Source organism: Panthera pardus, unplaced genomic scaffold (assembly GCF_024362965.1).
Source record: "Panthera pardus isolate Hobbes unplaced genomic scaffold, ASM2436296v1 HiC_scaffold_2, whole genome shotgun sequence".
NCBI lineage: Eukaryota > Metazoa > Chordata > Mammalia > Carnivora > Felidae > Panthera > Panthera pardus.
In genome coordinates this window covers 127277883-127295907 of record NW_026526765.1, presented here as the reverse complement: position 1 = coordinate 127295907, position 18025 = coordinate 127277883, and the positions used below count along the sequence as shown (strand labels likewise).

Below are 18025 nucleotides of genomic sequence, written 5' to 3'. Positions count from 1 at the left end.
CAAGGCAGCAGGGTTCAAATCATGACTCCATCACTTAGTACTTTAATCTGAGAAATGGGGTCAAGTAGTAGTTCCAACATCTACTTGGAATCGCGACGAAAATCCTGGTAAGAAGCTGCATCCCTTCCGGTGGGTCTACAACTCATCTACAGCCTGAACCACAACCAGACCTGCGCGGTCCTAAGCACCGCCTCCCGTTCGGCCCCACGGCGCGCAAGCGCATCCTGGCTCTGCCGGCTACCCTCCCCGAGCCTGCGTGCTGGTCGTCGGCGGGAGACTGGGTCTCGCGATGTGCGTGTGCGTGTGCGTGTGCGTGTGCGTGTGCGTGTGCGTGCGCGGTTCTTGCGAGCTCGCGCACGCCTCCCTTCGCAGTACTGGGCTGTGGCGGCCTCTTCCTCCTGCGTTTGGGGCAGGATCCGGAGTGGTGGCTGCGGCGGGAGCTGGAAGTCAGCGTCCACTTCGCCGCCACCGCCCTAGCTGTCTGCCCCTCTCACTTGGGCTTTTCGCGTAGTGCAGAGGCGGCGGGCTAGGAAGGGAGCGGCGCGGGCGTGAGGTTCCCAGCTGATGGGCAACCCTTGGGCGCGCTGAGGGGCCGGGCTACCAGCGACTGAGGTAGGTGGGCGCGCGGGGTTTGTCAGTCTGGCTCGGAGCAGAGTCTGGGCGGCGGGAGCTCGTGTAGACGGTAAGGAGGCGGCCAGAACAGGGGCCTCGCCAGCTGGTGCGAAGAGGTCTCCAACCCACGTCTGAGGAGGGGCTCTGGCCTAGCCCGAAGCGAGAGGAGGGGCCCCGGACGTAGTCTGTTCGTCCCTCGGCGTGGAGCCATTATTGGGGGAAATGCCTCCTGCGGCAGGGGGGAGGGGTCACCTTTTCTTTTCTTTGAGAGGTCGGAATTAGCGGTCCTTCCTGAGCCCCTTTAAATTGAAGTCGGCCGGCTTCGAAATGGAGACATCTAGATGCAGTGGCCTGTGGACTTCAGCTTGCGGAACTCCCAAGTGCACGGAGAGCGGGCTATGAATTTTGATTATTGGAGGGTTCAGGACTCTTTCTCTAGTGTGGACATGTGTCTTGCAAAGTTGTTCTTGCTAATGCATTAATAATCGCTTTTGAGCATAACTGCTAATACATTTGTAAACACTTCCAAGTCAGATAAGGATTCTGACACCGGGGAAACTGCGCCGTGGGGCACAACTAAGGGAGTAGAAAGAAGACAAAGAATGCTGTTATTTATGATCTGTCCTAGTAACAAAACTTTCCGTGGTGGGACAGGATGCATGGCTTTGGCATTTGTTTTGGTTTTAGCTGAATAGACATTCTGAGTGACGCGGGTCACAAATGGACTTCAATTTATAATTATAAAAACATATATGATTCTATATAATTGTTACAACCCAAATGACGTGAAAGAGATCTCTGAGAATTATGTGATGTTTGGTCTTTGGAAGAGAGCAGAACTTGGATTTCTTGAAAGGAAGATTTTTCTCCATGTTTAGAAAGCTTCAGTAAAGCTTTGTGAAGCTACTAAAAATAGTTAGAGTTCTTTATGTTGGCAGTAATGACTGCCACATTCAAGAGAAGGGAAAGGAATTCTTTCATAAAGAACTGCTCACCCAAGGACTTTCGGGTTTAAACATGATAAAACAACTTAAAGATAGCAAGTTTTAGTGTGTGCTTTAAAAATTCTTGGGGCGCCTGGGTGGCGCAGTCGGTTAAGCGTCCGACTTCAGCCAGGTCACGATCTCACAGTCCGCGAGTTCGAGCCCCGCGTCGGGCTCTGGGCTGACGGCTCAGAGCCTGGAGCCTGCTTCCGATTCTGTGTCTCCCTCTCTCTCTGCCCCTCCCCCGTTCATGCTCTGTCTCTCTCTGTCCCAAAAATAAATTTAAAAAAAAAAAAAATTAAAAATTCTAATTTAGGTACAGTTAAAATATATAGAAGCTCTTAGTTGACTCCCATATATTCAGTGAACCATTTTAAAAGGCAGTTAACTTTTGATAGTCTACACATTCCATTCTGTTATTCTTGGCTTTCGTTCAGTCCAAACTTTGTATTGAACTTTCTAGAAATGTATTCATTCTGGCTCTTTTAAGAAATATGCCCTGCATACTTCCATTGAACTCTGTACTATAGTATTGGAAGAACCTTACAAGAAAGAACAATATGGTGACAAGTCCTGAAGTCAAAGTAGGAGACATTATTAAGTGTAGGATTAATTAACGCCTGTATATGTAAATACTGCATAAAAACATGTATGTTCTTTGTGTGTATGTGTGTAGATGATTATGCACACAAAGATCTAATGCTGTTGATTCCCATCTTAAAAGGCTGAAATCAAAAGTAGAAAGGATTGATTTTAACTCTTTCCTTTTTAACTATTTACATCAGTAACTGTCATAGTAAATTTCTTGTCCAACTTCCTAATCAGTTATTGAGTAAGCAGAATACTGTACTGATTTCTTGACAGTAGCAGGAATAGCAAATACAGAACATATAGAAGACTTGCCTTTAGAAATGTTCTTTAAGGGGAGCCTGGGTGGCTCAGTTAGTTAAGCGTCCAACTTTGGCTCAGGTCATGGTATCTGAGGTTGGTGAGTTTGGGCCCCCTATCCAGCTCTGTGCTGACAGCTCAGAGCTTGGAGCCTGCTTCAGATTTTGTGTCTCCCTCTCTCTTTGCCCCTCCCCTGCTCGCGCGCACACATCTCTCTCTCTCTCTCTCTCTCTCTCTCTCTTAAAAATAAATAAACATGGGGGCGCCTGGGTGGCTCAGTCGGTTAAGCTTCCGACTTCAGCTCAGGTCACGATCTCACCGTCCGTGAGTTCGAGCCCCGCGTCGGGCTCTGGGCTGATGGCCCAGAGCCTGGAGCCTGCATCCGGTTCTGTGTCTCCCTCTCTCTCTGCCCCTCCCCCGTTCATGCTCTGTCTCTCTCTGTCTCAAAAATAAATAAACGTTAAAAAAAATTTAAAAAAAAAATAAATAAATAAATAAATAAACATGAAAAAAAAAAAAGAAATGTTCCTTAAGTCAGTGTCTCATTGTCTTTCCATTGGGATAAACAGCTTCACTCCTGTTTGTGTCCTAGCACTTAGAATAGTGTTTTGCATTGAGTTGGCTCTTAATAAATGTGAGCTGTGTCAGAAGTAAATTAACATAATACAAACCAAATGCCTAAATTCCCCGAGAAGATTAAAGGAATTGGAGAAGGATGCTTTATTTTTTTAACTTTATTTACTTATTTTGAGAGAGAGTGTGCACGCACGGTCAGGGCAGAGAGACAGAATCCCAAGCAGGCTGGCACACTGACAGTGTGGAGTCCGGTGTAAGGCTGGATCCCACAGACTGTGAGATCACGACCCGAGCCTAAATCAAGAGTCAGACGCTTCATGGACTGAGCCATCCAGACGACCACATTGTTTAAAAAAATTTTTTCTAATGTTTACTTTGAGAGACAGAGAGAGAGAGACTGGCTGTGGGAGTGTGCGAGGGGCTGAGAGAGAGGAAGACACAAAATGTGAAATAGTCTTCAGGCTCTGAGCTGTCAGCACAGAGCCTGACTCTGGGCTGGAACCCACAGATCGTGAGATCATGACCTGAGCCAAAGTCGGATGCTCAACTGACTGAGCCACCCAGGAGCCCCTACAGGTCTACTTTTTAAATAGTGTATTTTGCTTCCATGTTGATTGATATTTGAGTAGAAGATATATGGTAGCATCTTGCCGTTGAAAGCCTAATGTAATGTAAACTGAGACTCTGTATCCTGAATGTTAATATATAGCGACTGTTCTGATACATTAAGAAAAGGTAAAGTTAAGGGAAGTAAGATCCAGAGGAAAGGTTTTGGTAAATTAATGATTAGGAACTTAAAAGGTATGAACTAAAGCATTGAAATAGACTGTAGGAAAGAAAACATTTTCTTCCTTTACTGGCAGTGCTACTTGTGTAAGAGAACTTATACCTTTCTACCTCTTTTTACTAGGGCTTTCTTTCCAGCAGGGTGATTTCTGGATAATAAATTTGAAAAGGGGGTCACTTTTTCTCTTAAAACCTTCTGCTGAGAGGTTTGTGTTTCTCTTTGTATTTGCCTGTGGTCTCTAGTCCAACTTTATTGGCAGTAAACTAGTACTTCGATTCCTATCTAATTCCTGTTTATATTTCTCAATTAGTTTATAACTTGAAGGGGAAAGGAATGTGGTTAGTCCCTTCACATCTGCCAGCATTAGCTTTTTTTCAATTTGGAAAACAAATGTTTGACTTTGTCAGTGTTCTTAACAGAAAGATTTTGTGGATTTTTGCAGAGGTATAAGCTAAAGAGGTGAATAAGAACTTAAACAGGAATATTTTAAAATGGGTCTTCTGTTTTCATTTTAATATAGCTGGGTGATGCTCATGGTAGGGGGTGGGTTTTGCCCCCCCAGAGAATATTGGCACGGTATGGAGAAACTTAGGATTGTCAAATTGTTAGGAAGAAGAGGGTATAGTTACTGACATCTAGTGGGCAGAGACCAGGGATGCTGCTAATAAGTATCTTAAAATACACAGGACACCCTCCTCCCCCGCAAGAATTATCTGACCCAAATGACAGTGCTGTTACTGAGATACCTGGATATAGTTGTCTATTATGCTGAAATTGTTGGTTCTCATGTCAGATTATCTGAATTCCTGTTTGACTTTACCATTTCCTAATGTGTGACCTTGGCAAGTAGCTAAAAATTCCTCATTTTCTGTAAAATAGAACTAATAATAGTGTGTTCCTCAGAGTTGTGGTGAGGATTAAATCAGATGATGTGCCAAGTGCCAAACTTACCACCTACCACCTAGAAAATGTTCAAAAACTGTTAACTTTCACCTAATATTACTACATTTGGAACACATCTTGATGATCTCCCTTTATTTCTGACCTGAACTTAGAATTTGAGCTGGTGAGGTGATAATTAATAACCTCTTTTTGATTATATCCTTGGGATTGAGTGAAGAATTGTTTCTTCTAATATTTGTGTTTAACTCAATCTTGACTTATGATCTCAAGTCCGTAAGGCTTCTGTCATAAACAACTAGCTTGTCACTGTAGATACTCTTCCTTTCTAGTTAAGGCTTTAAGCCAGCTGCCCAGTAGCTCTGTTATCTGTTGATTTTCAGCAGATATTTTGTGATTTAACAGAATTCACTTCTGTGACTTGATTCCCATTTCTTTCTGCCTTCATAACTGAAGTTTTGGTCCACTTTTACATGTATGGTATAGGCTAACATCTAACAACTTGGGGGCTAGACCTTACTATACACCTGTGATTCTTTTTCTAAATCTGAATGGAACCCACAGGTTTATTTTCTTACCTTATTGAAATATAATACTTTAGTCTCTATAAACTCATTTTCTGTGTGTCTAAATGATATGGCTGTTAAGGACTGGTTTGTTACAGTGGTGGTTATAATCTATCCTTTATAAAGAAAAAAATCACAGGGATGTCCTCAAGACAAAACAGAGATTAGACTGTTAATTGGTCACAGGGCTCTTGTAAGGGAAGAAGATCCATGCATATTTATGATCAGAGAGAAAGCAGTGTTTACACTTTGAACTTTTTGTCTTGATAACCATACCTTCAAAATAGGAAGTATTTTATTATGATTGTTACCCATATTTTTGTAGTATAAGTCTCAGTTATATAAATGTTGACTGAGTTTAGCTAATGGAAATCTTTATTCACCTTTTATATTGGTACTGCCTCCTGTTTGGATAGATTAGTTTTTTTGGTTGGTTGGTTTTTTGGGGGTGGGAGGATAGATTAGTTTAAAGGGAGTCAGTACCTCGAGAGATTCTTTTCTTTGCTTGACACATTTCTGTGTTTTGTAAAGTGTAGCACACACTCAGGATTATATATCAGTAATAAATTACAATGAGGAAGTGTCTTGTGGAAATTGTAGCCAGATCAGAAGTGTATATGTGAGAAATAAAAGGCCAATAAGAGACATTCTAAAAGTGTTAGGCAAATGAGAAGAAGAATCATGTTAATAAAAGTTCTTGTGTTTGTTGTTATCCTTTTAGGGTTTCATAATCTAGAAGCAAAAAGCCAATAAAGTATAACACATATATTCTTTGCTTGCCATTTTTCCATTTCCTAACCAGAGAAACATATGGCTACTAATGTATTATATTTGAGTTGAGTATTAGAGTTCAGTTACCTTATATGACATATCTCCATACCCTTGATTAAATTGAGGAAAACAAGTTTATCTTTGAATCTGCTGATGTGTGTTTGTTTATAAGTGGTCTGGAGTCCTGCCTGTCAGCCTAATTTTAGGGAGCCTGCATAGCTCTTGGAAGACAGACTATTTTCAATACCACTGAATGCTGTCATACAGGTATATATTTATATATGTGTATTTATGCATATTTGTCTTTTATTTTTGCTAGAAAATGATGCATCCTGTTGCCAGCAGTAATCCGGCTTTCTGTGGGCCTGGCAAGCCTTCCTGCCTCAGTGAAGATGCCATGAGAGCTGCCGATCAGTTTGACATATATTCCTCCCAGCAAAGCAAATATAGCCACACAGTCAGCCACAAGCCAATGGCTTGTCAGAGGCAAGACCCATTAAATGAAACACACTTGCAGACTACAAGTGGCAGAAGTCTAGAGATAAAGGATGAACTAAAGAAAAAGAAAAATCTCAACCGATCCGGTAAACGTGGCCGACCTTCAGGAACCACCAAATCCGCAGGATACCGTACCAGCACAGGCAGACCCCTGGGAACCACCAAAGCAGCTGGATTTAAGACAAGTCCAGGCAGACCTTTGGGTACAACTAAAGCTGCAGGATACAAAGTCAGCCCAGGGAGACCTCCAGGTAGCATTAAAGCTCTATCCCGTCTTGCCGATCTTGGTTATGGCTGTGGCACAGCAGCTTTTCCTTACCCTATGATGCACGGCAGAGCAGTTCATGGGGTAGAGGAAACTAGCAGTGAAGTCAAGCCACCCAATGAGTGAATGAAGGAGGAAAGGAGGGCCAGGTTTAGAAGGAAGGTTGTGAATAATCCCAAAGCTTCTTGGTTTTATTTTGACATACGTGATTTTGTAGCCTGGGCTTTCCAAATTTGTCTTCCCATTTGATTTGTTTTCCTGCTTTTGCTCAGAAACTGCCAGTTGCTCACAGATGCCCTCAGGGCATGAGCAGTGGCGTTGTGTTTGTATATAGGTTCAAGTGTAATACCTAACTGTCATTTTTGCTTTTCCTTTAGAGTTACTGTTATGGTTGTGTCTCATACGTCATTACTACTTTTAGGCCATTCTGCATCGATGTTTTATGTGCTAAACAACTGAAACAATTTTTCATATTAGTTCGTGAAGTAAGCCTACAATATATTAAAAATAATATCTAAGGTATTTTTAACTGATGGAACAAAGCAAACTAATGATTCAGGATTACTTGAGGTAATGGCTGTGAGTTTTTGTAACATTTCTTTTCATGAGACAGGACACAGATAATTTGTATGCTTTGGCATTTACACAGACTTCAGATGTTAAAAATCTTTAATGTTCTAGGTTTAAACAGCAGAAACTTATTTATTTTGTTTTATTGATTTACATGGTATTGATTGATTTAACCATTATTCCTAAAAGAATTCTTTAGTGTTTGCCTTCCAGCAGTGATATGTTGTGTATTTTTTAATTGCCTAAGAGTATATATACCAAACACTACAAACAACTCATATTTACTGAAAAATTAAACTTTTTAATAAAAACTGCACATTACATTTCTGGTGAAATATAATGCATTCTAAGAATAGCATATTTAATATACTAGAGAAAGAATCATTCTTAAGGTGTGCATGTAGCCGTAGTCACTACATTTTGCCTTTCATTATATTTAGTTTTAAAGCATTATACTTAAAACATTTATTAATGTTGTTCATTTATTCAAAATGTTTTGTAGTTTTTTTTTTTACCAAGAAATTGTCCCATTGCATTAGCACTTACTGTGGTTTCAGGTTTCTATCTACCAAAGGACACAAATTGAAGGTAGAGTCTAAAACTGGTAAAAACAAAATGCAGTTTTCTGACTGTCAGAACCCAAATATTAAGAAATCTGTCGGAATCCATCTATGCATGAAACGTGTAAAAATATGTTGGTTAGTTTAATTAAAAATCTAACAGTGGCTTCGGTAAGACCACTTCATCCAAAAGAAAATTTTTTCCAACAATGTTTGCTTTAGAAAAAGAAAAGAAAAAAAATACTGGGTAGGTGTGTATGGTAGGGATAGAAGAAAATCTCTCCCCTTGCTGAAAGTAACATTCTTTGTTAATATACATTTTATTTATTCTGAGTTTGTTCTAAATAAAATAAACTATTATAAACTTCAGATTTGGAAAAAAAACTCCAATGAACTTTAAAGTTACAATGTATGTATTTGTGATTTTAAATGCCTTTGAGATTATAATGTAGATTTGCAGGACCCAAAAACTTTTAAAATAATGACAATTTTAAAAGGGCACATCTTGTGTTGTTTGGGCTTGCTCTCAGTTAATGCAAACTGATTGCAAATGGATGTCATGTTTCATACCTTTTTTATCAGGAAAAAAGCAGCAAGCCTTCAGGTGTTCCAGTGATGCCTGACACAATGAGCTGGACTTATGCTGCTCTTTACAGTAAGAGGTGTTGCATTGTATGTGGGGACTTTGTGTGCACTGGCATCTAAGACAGTGACCTCATCAATTTTAGCTTTGCACAAACCCTAGAGAACAATAGTGGATGACTATATAATCAGTTCTAACATTCTGGCAGCTAAATTGCTACAAGAGTTTCTCCTTACAGAAGCTTAAAATAGAAAACTTTTTAATAATTTACTCAGAACAGTATACCTTCTGACACACACAAATGCTTACATCTTTATTCCTGTGTTCATCTATCCACTTTTGTGATATGTATCTGTCATTTAGCTCTTTCTCAAGATGATGTTCAGCAGTTGGCTGCTTAGAAATCCTCTTTTGAGTTCCTGAAAACAGTTGTTTAAATGTTCTACCTATATATCACTATCAAGGATTTGGTTACATGTTGTTTTATACTATGTCCATTTGACATTTCCCTTTCAGTTTATTTTTATCCCTGATTTGTTGTACATACCCTTCCCTTTCTCTATGCCCTTTGCTTCGTTGATTCCCCTGCCTTTTGCCCCATTCTCCAGCACATCTACTCAGTGGTGCTGTGCTGTGTGTCAGAAGATAAAGCAGGTGTATTATTGTATAATGAATTTTGTATACATGTTAATGAAATGGTGAAAACAACTAAAGGAATTCTGTTCATAACAGTGTTTATTAATATCAGGAGTTATGTCCCAGGAAAAAAAGAAGCGAATGGCTACAGTTGTGAATGGTTAACATTGTTTAGAATGCTGGATTTTCTGTTCAGGTAACCGTTTACCTGGAGTTATTAGAGCTGTATGGTGGTGAGCATCTCCTGATTCCACTTCCTTTTCTCCTTGTGAACACTTTATTGGTACCATGCTGAAGAGAATGGACATAGAGTGATAACATGAATGAAGTCTTAAAATACACAATATTTTTACTTCTCTATAAAGACTACATCGTGCATCTTTTGTAACACTGTCTCGTCATGATAAACACTGAAATAGCATGTTAACAATTGCCTATACTTTAATATAATCAGTTGGGGAAAACTGGCCTTTTCTTCCAACTGTGTGATTGTTTCTTGAAAGGTAAATTGCTAATTTTATATTGTATAATTCTCTTCTTCACAAAATAGGTTTCACTATTCTGTATTAAAACTGTTGATCAGAAAATGATCTGCTATTCAAGTAAGTTTGCTTTCCTTTTTTCTTTGAAGAATATTTTAACATGCCTTATTTATTATCATATTAACAAATAAGCAGCTAATACAGATGAAGTTTTCATTTTTTTCACAGATAAACCTTGCATAACCGATCTTTAGTATGGGATGATTTTGATACTATCTTTGGAGTTTTGCACTGGATATTTTAAAAATACTGGCACAATGTATTGGAAGAAAATAAGCATCTGATTAGTTTTTAATATTTGGGGACATTTTTTAAATCAGTGTTCATTTAGACTAAAATATTCTTGATATTTTTTATTTACTTTTTAAGGAAATCTCTGTTAAAGTAATAAAAGTAATATTCATTCCAAACTGATGTTTGTGTGAATTTACATGTAATAGTTTCTTGAAGTAATAGAGTTTCTCTGAGTTAAGGAGGAAAAAACAGTTATCTGGATCCATTTATTAGGTTAAAGGTGATCCAGCCAGTGTAAGAAAAACCAGTGTATGAGCTAAAGAAAAAAAAAAAAAACAACTTTCTATTCTAAGAAGCTTTAAAAGAAGAATTCAGGGGATGTTGACAATAACTGCTGCTCTGTCAGTCATTGTCTCTATATGCAGTAAAATGTTATGGTCCCTTTATAATATAAACATTCACAACAGTTCAAAACATTTTTTTCCTTGGACATAAAATATTTTGATGCTATTTTATTTTTGTTTTTATTATAGCTTAACTATATGCTCTGAACTCTAGGATGTATCTAAATCTTTCCTTTGCTTTTCCCTCCTCCTCCCCCCAAATAGATAAATCTGTGCTCTCACATACATTGTATTTAATTTTGGGAAAATTTAATGCTATAGTAAATCAGGTGTGTGATTTATAGTAATCAGACCACTTTGATTCTTTAAGTTTCACAGTTTCCTTTTTCCACATATAATTACAGAAAAATAATTACCAATTAACTGATATAAGCACGTTGTCCTCTGCTGTAAAAAGTCTGAATAGATACTGTGTATGTTTTTATGTCCATGAACTTGAGCTACTCGTGTGCAATTATGTGTATGGGAATGGAGTAGTGTTCATGATTCGTATCTACATCATCATATGGATGTATATTTATTAATAAAGTCATTACTTTAAAACCAACTACGTTTACTGCTTTATTAGCACAGTATTTATCAAGTAAAAGAATGATAAATCATACACCTTTATCATGGCTGTGATCTTGTATTTTCTTAGGTATGCTTTCTGAAATGTTACCTCTGTGCTTTTGTTTTTCTCAAAATAGAAGTATTTATATTTTTGTAATTTAAAATCCTGATTTCTAAATGGATCTCAATATTCTTTGCTTTTTCTTCCCATTGTTAAGATACAGCAGGCTAATAGTTATACCAAAGGCTTATATTTACATTTTTGTTGATCTTTTTAGTTTAAAAAATTTCATGTATTAAACAAGGCTAATCTATTGTTGTTTTAATGTTAACCTTAGGGAGAACAGCATGTGCATATTTTGTAAATATTGGAGATATAAAAGGAAAACACTTTCCCCTGATTTTTTGAACATATAATTACCTTTTTTAGTTTCTTCAAAGCCTGCAGATCATCTAGAACACAAGTTGGCAAACTAAGGCCTACTGCCTGTTCTTGTAAATAAAGTTTTACTGGAATAGCCATTGTTTGTTTACAGATTGTCTAAGTCTGCTTTTGTAATAGAGTGGCGGAGCTGAGTAGTTATGACATAAGGCCAACAAAGCCTAAAATATTTCTGATTATTCCTTTACAGGAAAATTTGCTGACCCTTCATTTAGAAGGATAAATTGGAATAGGAAACAACAGATGAAATTTGAAGTTGAATTTCAAAACCTGAGCAAATGATGGCTGTTTTGTGCTTTTGAATTGTATTAGATATTCTTCAAATCATACTTTAAAGCATTTTTGGGTGTGTGCTTTTCCTCACATTGTTGAAGCACTCACATCTACATGAGAGTGTGCTGGTGATTAGGTGTACTGGTCCTAATCTAGGAAGAGATCTACACCATCGTACTGGATCATTTCAATGGCTCAAAGGATTACTTAGTTATTATTCACTGTGTCTTTACCATGTTTTCTGTAGATCCTTATGAGAGTTTTACAGTAAAAACTCATTTGTTCATTGTAACTATACTTGTCAAAATTCTCATTTTCTGTCAGTTGTCAGAAAGCAAATCAGTGTCCTTTTCAGTTGAAAAAGCCAGCCAACTAAGATTTGTAGATTGAAGAGAAGGAAGTCTCCATTTACCCCCCCGAATTTATACCTTGACTATTATTAACACACTTGTGGATTTGATCCCATTAGTTGCCAGTGGTGTGTGAGAATCGCAAACAACCTTTAGGAAAATAGAAATCAATTGGCATTTGATAGTTGTATAACAACATAGAAGCATCAATTTTGGAACAATTGTAAAATATTACAGTTCTGCTAAGAATGTCCTAGTAGAATGAAAGGAGGTCTGCTGCCACTATACATTTTCCATTCTTAGCACCCAGATTTCGTTGTTCTCGGTTTATGAAGGTTTCATCATCACTCTGTCCTGTTTCAAAATGTGCATCACTGGTATCTTGTGAAGTACATGTGGATTTTCATGCCTGATTTCTGTAAGAGTGTTTAGAGTAAGTAGCACAGGTAAAGTGACTCACAAATGCCAGAGGTAAGCCGTTGGCAAACAGAATACACTATACCGTAGCCTTTTTGGTGATAAATGTCACCCTTAAAGGATAGTTGCTTCAAAATTAATGCCAACCATAAATGTTTTCTAAAAATCAAAACACAAAACCCCATTGGAGTAAAAATATAATAGGGTACAACAATAATGGCTTTATTATAGTACTTGGCATAAATAATAAACACTTTACCTGCTCTCATTAAATCACTGCAGTTTTATTGAATGATGTCAAAGGAATTGGAATACCCCTTTCACTGGTTTAAAAAGAAAAACGGCGGGGCGCCTGGGTGGCTCAGTCGGTTAAGCGTCCGACTTCAGCTCAGGTCACGATCTCACAGTCCGTGAGTTCGAGCCCCGCGTCGGGCTCTGGGCCGATGGCTCAGAGCCTGGAGCCTGCTTCCGATTCTGTGTCTCCCTCTCTCTCTGCCCCTCCCCCGTTCATGCTCTGTCTCTCTCTGTCTCAAAAATAAATAAACATTTAAAAAAAAAAAAAGAAAAGAAAAAAAAAGAAAAACGGGCGCCTGGGTGGCGCAGTTGGTTGAGCGTCTGACTTCGGTTCAGGTCATGATCTCGCACTTTGTGAGTTCGAGCCCCACGTTGGGCTCTGTGCTGACCGCTCCGGACCCGGAGCCTGCTTCGGGTCTGTGTCTCCCTCTCTCTCTGCTCCTCCCCTGCTCACACTCTGTCTCTCTCTCAAAATAAATAAAGATTTTTTAAAAAAAAATTTAAAAGCAAATTAAAAAAAAAACAAACTTGAATCCTATGGAAGTTAAATAATTTACCCAGAATTGTACACCGAGTAAGTGGTAGAGAGCATCAACCCATGCAAGGTTGCGGCTCTTAACCACTACCTTCTACTCACCATTGGAAAAAAAAAATTTTTAATTTTTTTTAATGTTTATTTTTGAGACAGAGTCCAGGCAGGGGAGGAGGGAGGAGGGGCAGAGAGGGAGACACAGAATCCAAAGCAGGCTCCAGGCTCTGAGCTGTCAGCACAGACTCTGATGCGGAGCTCGAACCCACAATCTGTGAGATCATGACCCGAGCAGAAGTCGAACACTTAAGTGACTGAGCCACCCAGGTGCCCTCACCATTGGAAAAAAATTTTAATGGGGTTCTGCTTTTAGTAGTAGGTATTTTTGTACTGGCACTAAGATAAATGTCACTCTGGAAAAACTATACATTTTGTCTGCATGCCAGTAGCCATTCTCTTGTGAGAACCTAGAGGCTGTGAAGTAGCTTCTTAGCAAGGAGAGTGACAGAAAAAGTGAGCCTTTTTTTTTTTTTTTTTTTCTCTGTAATTTGTTTTTTCACTACTCTTAAAATCTTTAGTCCTTTTTGTTAGGTGTTTATTTCCATATGAGCTTGGCATGTTTTTGACTACATTTGCCTATTTTCTCTGGGCTGACTGGAACTGGTTTGTGACTAAGAAATTGGTTTGTGATACATTGTCAAGCATCCATCCCTTTATCCTTGGTCTAGCTTTTCTTGGGATAAGAAGTTGCATGTAGGGGCACCTGGTTGCCTCAGTTATGCAACTGAGTAGCATGCATAGACTCTTACTCTCTGGGTTGTTGAGTTCAAGCCCCACGTTGGGTGTGGAGCCTACTTAAAAAAAAATAAAGTATGTAGGGTAGCAGTCATCCCAGTTGCTGCCTTGTAGCTCCATGTGACCTGTCTCAATAGATACAAGTTCTTTTTACTGCTCATTTTTGTATTAATTTTACTTACTAGTATTGTTAAATTGCCTCAGGTAACGATATATCAATCCTTCTCCTCAAGGAAAATATTTTTTTGTTTTGAAAATACCTACTTTCAGGGTGCCTTTGTGGCTCTGTCGGTTGGGCATCCGACTCTGGATTTCAGCTCAGGTCACGATCCCAGGATTGACCCCCACATAGGGCTCCACGCTCAGCTTGAGATTCTGCGTCTCCCACTGCCCCTCTCCCCTGCTTGTGCATGCTCGCTCACTCTTTCATAAAGAAGTAAGTTATCCTTTGGGGGAAAAAAAGAAAATTCCTAATTTCTATACTTTTATGACTCTTGTTTCATAATAATGCTGGGTTTTTAAAAAAATTTTAATGTTTGTTTTTGGGAGAGCATTCACACAAGTGCAGAGGGGCAGAGGAAGAGAGAATCCCAAGCAGGCCCTGCACTGTCACCTCAGAGCCCCACGCAGGGCTCAATCCCACGAACCATGAGATTCTGACCCAGCCAAGATTCTGACACTTTAGCCAACTGAGCCACCTAGGCACCCCTATAAAAATGCTGTTCTGATACTGGAAATTTTAATCTTTACTTTTTTTATTAAGTTAATGTAGTATGTCTGAGTATCTCAGATTTCCCATTTTATCTGCCTATCCGTACCCTGTGTATCAAGACTTAGAGTAATGATAGTTTTTTAAGATTTAATTTTTTTAATATTTTAAGTAATCTCTGTACTCCTCATGGGGCTCCGAATCATGACCCTGAGATCAAGATTGTCCTGCTCTTCCAACTGAGCCAGCCAGGCACCCTTGCAGTAATGATAGTTTGTTATTAATAGAGACCTGCAAATGCAGTGGGTCTAACAAAGGTAGTGTATTTCTCACCACATAAATGTTTTGTGCAGTCTTTCAAAGACCTGGTCTCCAAGTGACTTTTGCCATTTTCAAAACATGGTTTCCAAGATTACTCAGTTGTTTTTTTTAATGTTTATTTCTGAGAGAGACAGAGACAGTGCAAGCAAGGGAGGGGTAGAGAGAGAGAGGGAGACAATCCAAAGCAGGCTCCAGGCTCTGAGCTGCCAGCACAGAGCCTGATGCGGGCCTCAGACTCAAAAATGGTGAGATCAGACCTGAGCAGAAGTTCGACGCTTAACCGACTGAGCCACCCAGGTGCCCCACAATTACTCACTTTATTGTAGCTGGCCTGAGAGACGGGCTTTGGAAGTCCAGGCCCTTTTATTTTATTTTATTTTATTTTATTTTATTTTATTTATTTATTAATTTTTTTTAATATGAAATTTACTGTCAAATTGGTTTCCATACAACACCCAGTGCTCATCCCAACAGGTGCCCTCCTCAGTGCCCATCACCCACTTACCCTCCCTCCCACCCCCCATCAACCTTCAGTTTATTCTCAGTTTTTTTTTTTTGTTTTTTTTTTTTTTAATTTTTTTTTCAACGTTTTTTATTTATTTTTGGGACAGAGAGAGACAGAGCATGAACGGGGGAGGGGCAGAGAGAGAGGGAGACACAGAATCGGAAACAGGCTCCAGGCTCCGAGCCATCAGCCCAGAGCCCGACGCGGGGCTCGAACTCACGGACCGCGAGATCGTGACCCGGCTGAAGTCGGACGCTCAACCGACTGCGCCACCCAGGCGCCCCTATTCTCAGTTTTTAAGAGTCTCTTATGGTTTGCCTCCTTCCCTCTCTCTAACTTTTTTTTCCGCCTTCCACTCCCCCATGGGCTTCTGTTAAGTTTCTCAGGATCCACATAAGAGTGAAAGTATATGGTATCTGTCTTTCTCTGTATGACTTATTTCACTTAGAATAACACTGTCCAGTTCCATCCACGTTGCTACAAAAGGGCATATTTCATTCTTTCTCATTGCCAAGTAGTATTCCATTGTATATATAAACCACAACTTCTTTATCCATTCATCAGTTGATGGACATTGAGGCTCTTTCCGTAATTTAGCTATTGTTGACAGTGCTGCTATATAAAGAATTTGAATTTACAATTAAAATCCATTCCAAACAGATCAGGCCCTTTTAATAAGTTGTATAATTTCTCACAGTTCTTGGACTAAATGTTGGTCACCTGACTGCCTGTGGTTGCAAGAGGCACTGGGAAATGTTCCTACTTGGCAGACATGTCCAGGTATGGAAGCAGATGGATTTTAGTAACAGTATCTACCACATCTCTATAGAAAAGGGTTGTGGGCTTAAAATTGGAGTAGAACGAAGAAGCAAAATCCTACAGATTACATGAAACCAAGCTGTTTTTGAAGCTAATTTAAATCATTACTAGGTGCCCCCCCCTCCTTTTTGAACAATTGTTACTAATTCATTAAAGATTTGAGTGCTGTCTTTGGGTCTAACACTATTCTGAGTGCCCTAGACAAGTGGTTTGTAGTCTAATGAAAATTTCAGACAAGTAAACAGACAATTATACAATATGATTAATGCTATTTCTGGAGTAAATTGAGTGGTGCTGTAGGAGTACCCAAAATGAAAAGATATTTTTTAAATGGTTTTATTTTTGAGAGAGAGAGAGCAAGTAGGGGAGGGCAGAGAGAGGGAGAGACACAGAGCCCAAAGAAGGCTCCGGGCTCTGAGCTATCAGCACAGATCCCAACACATGGCTTGAACTCACGAACTGTGAGATCATGACCTGAGCTGAAGTTGGGCACTTAACTGACTGAATCACCCAGGCACCCCATGAAATGATATTTAAGTTGATCCCTGAAAGATGAGAGGGATTGATGTGTGGAAGAGGGGAGAGTATTGGAGACAGAACAAAACACACAAAAGCCTGGAAAGCATGATATTCTTCAACAACAATTGTGTGATGAGTGGTGGTGGTGAACAGGTTTGAGGAGGGGAGAAGAAACGGACACAATTACAGAAGGGCACAGAAAATCATTTTAATTAGCGTTTCTATTTTGAGGACAATGGTGAGCCCTTAGAAGGTTTTAAGTAAGAGAATGACTTAACATTTGTAGTTTAGGTTGGCTTGGAAGAGACAAGATTAGAGGCAGGCCCAGTGGTAAAGTCTCATTTGGGTGAGATACTAAGATTAGGACTGGGCAGTGGGGAAGAGAGAGAGGACAGATTATGGTCTGAGACACAGAGTTAATAAAATTTGGTGTCAGTATTGAGTATCAAAGATTATGAGTTGGGGTTGGGGTTGGGATGCCTGGCTGGATCAGTTGGTGGAACGTGCAACTCTTGATCTTGGGGTTCTAATTTTGAGCCCACATTGCATGTAGCGATTACTTAAAACTAAAATCTTAAAAAAAAAAAAAGATAATGAGGGTGACACTATTAACTAGGCTAGGGAACATGGGAGTGTGTGCATGGTGGGGGAGGTGGTTAGATGGGATATATCCAAGCCAAGTATGACCAGTTAAGATGGCCCCTGCCTATATGAAAAGGTTGTTTATTCTAGAATAGCCCACCCCTTTATAGGTGAAGGTAAATATTGTTTTTATAGGTGATGGAGGGTGTGAGGCAAAAAGGAGCTACTTTTAAAAAAATTATTACCTTTTTTTTTGGGTGGGGGGAGGGCACAAGTGAGTGAGGGGCAGAAAGAGAGGGAGAGACAGAGAATCCCACAAGGGGTAGAGAGGGACAGAGAGAGAAGCGGGGCTCACCCGATGCCGGGCTAGAACTCAGAGATCATGAGATCATGACCTGAGCCAAAGTCTGATGCTTAACCAACTGAGCTACCCAGGCGCCCCTTGCTTTTTTTTTTTCTTTTTTTTCAATTGAGGTATAACTGACATACAGCATTATGATCTCTACACATCCATCACCATACATAGTTGCACGATTTTTCTTG

At 39.5% G+C, this 18025-nt stretch overlaps 1 protein-coding gene across 4 annotated transcripts; it reads left to right on the top strand.

Moving 5' to 3' along the window:
* The first annotated feature begins 337 nt into the window (after positions 1 to 337).
* On the top strand, positions 338 to 11672 carry CUNH5orf24 (chromosome unknown C5orf24 homolog). Of its 4 annotated transcripts, none has more exons than XR_002073219.2 (3): positions 338 to 612; positions 6403 to 9797; positions 11560 to 11672. XR_002073219.2 is itself a non-coding variant. In XM_019421959.2 (3 exons), the coding sequence occupies exons 2-3, from the start codon at positions 6406 to 6408 to the stop codon at positions 9763 to 9765; spliced, it is 447 nt and encodes a 148-aa protein (XP_019277504.1). In that variant the 5' UTR covers positions 338 to 612; positions 6403 to 6405; the 3' UTR covers positions 9766 to 10922. The 4 variants fall into 4 exon arrangements, 3 of the variants coding, with proteins under 3 accessions (XP_019277504.1, XP_019277503.1, XP_019277502.1); XM_019421959.2 differs by lacking the exon at positions 11560 to 11672 and having other exon boundaries at positions 6403 to 6832; positions 9746 to 10922; XM_019421958.2 differs by lacking the exon at positions 11560 to 11672 and having other exon boundaries at positions 6403 to 6832; positions 8559 to 10922.
* The last annotated feature ends 6353 nt before the right edge of the window (positions 11673 to 18025 follow it).

Bases quoted from the DNA above. Each gene is read 5' to 3' on its own strand.
- CUNH5orf24 (XM_019421957.2), top strand. From the start codon at position 6,406: ATGATGCATCCTGTTGCCAGCAGTAATCCGGCTTTCTGTGGGCCTGGC.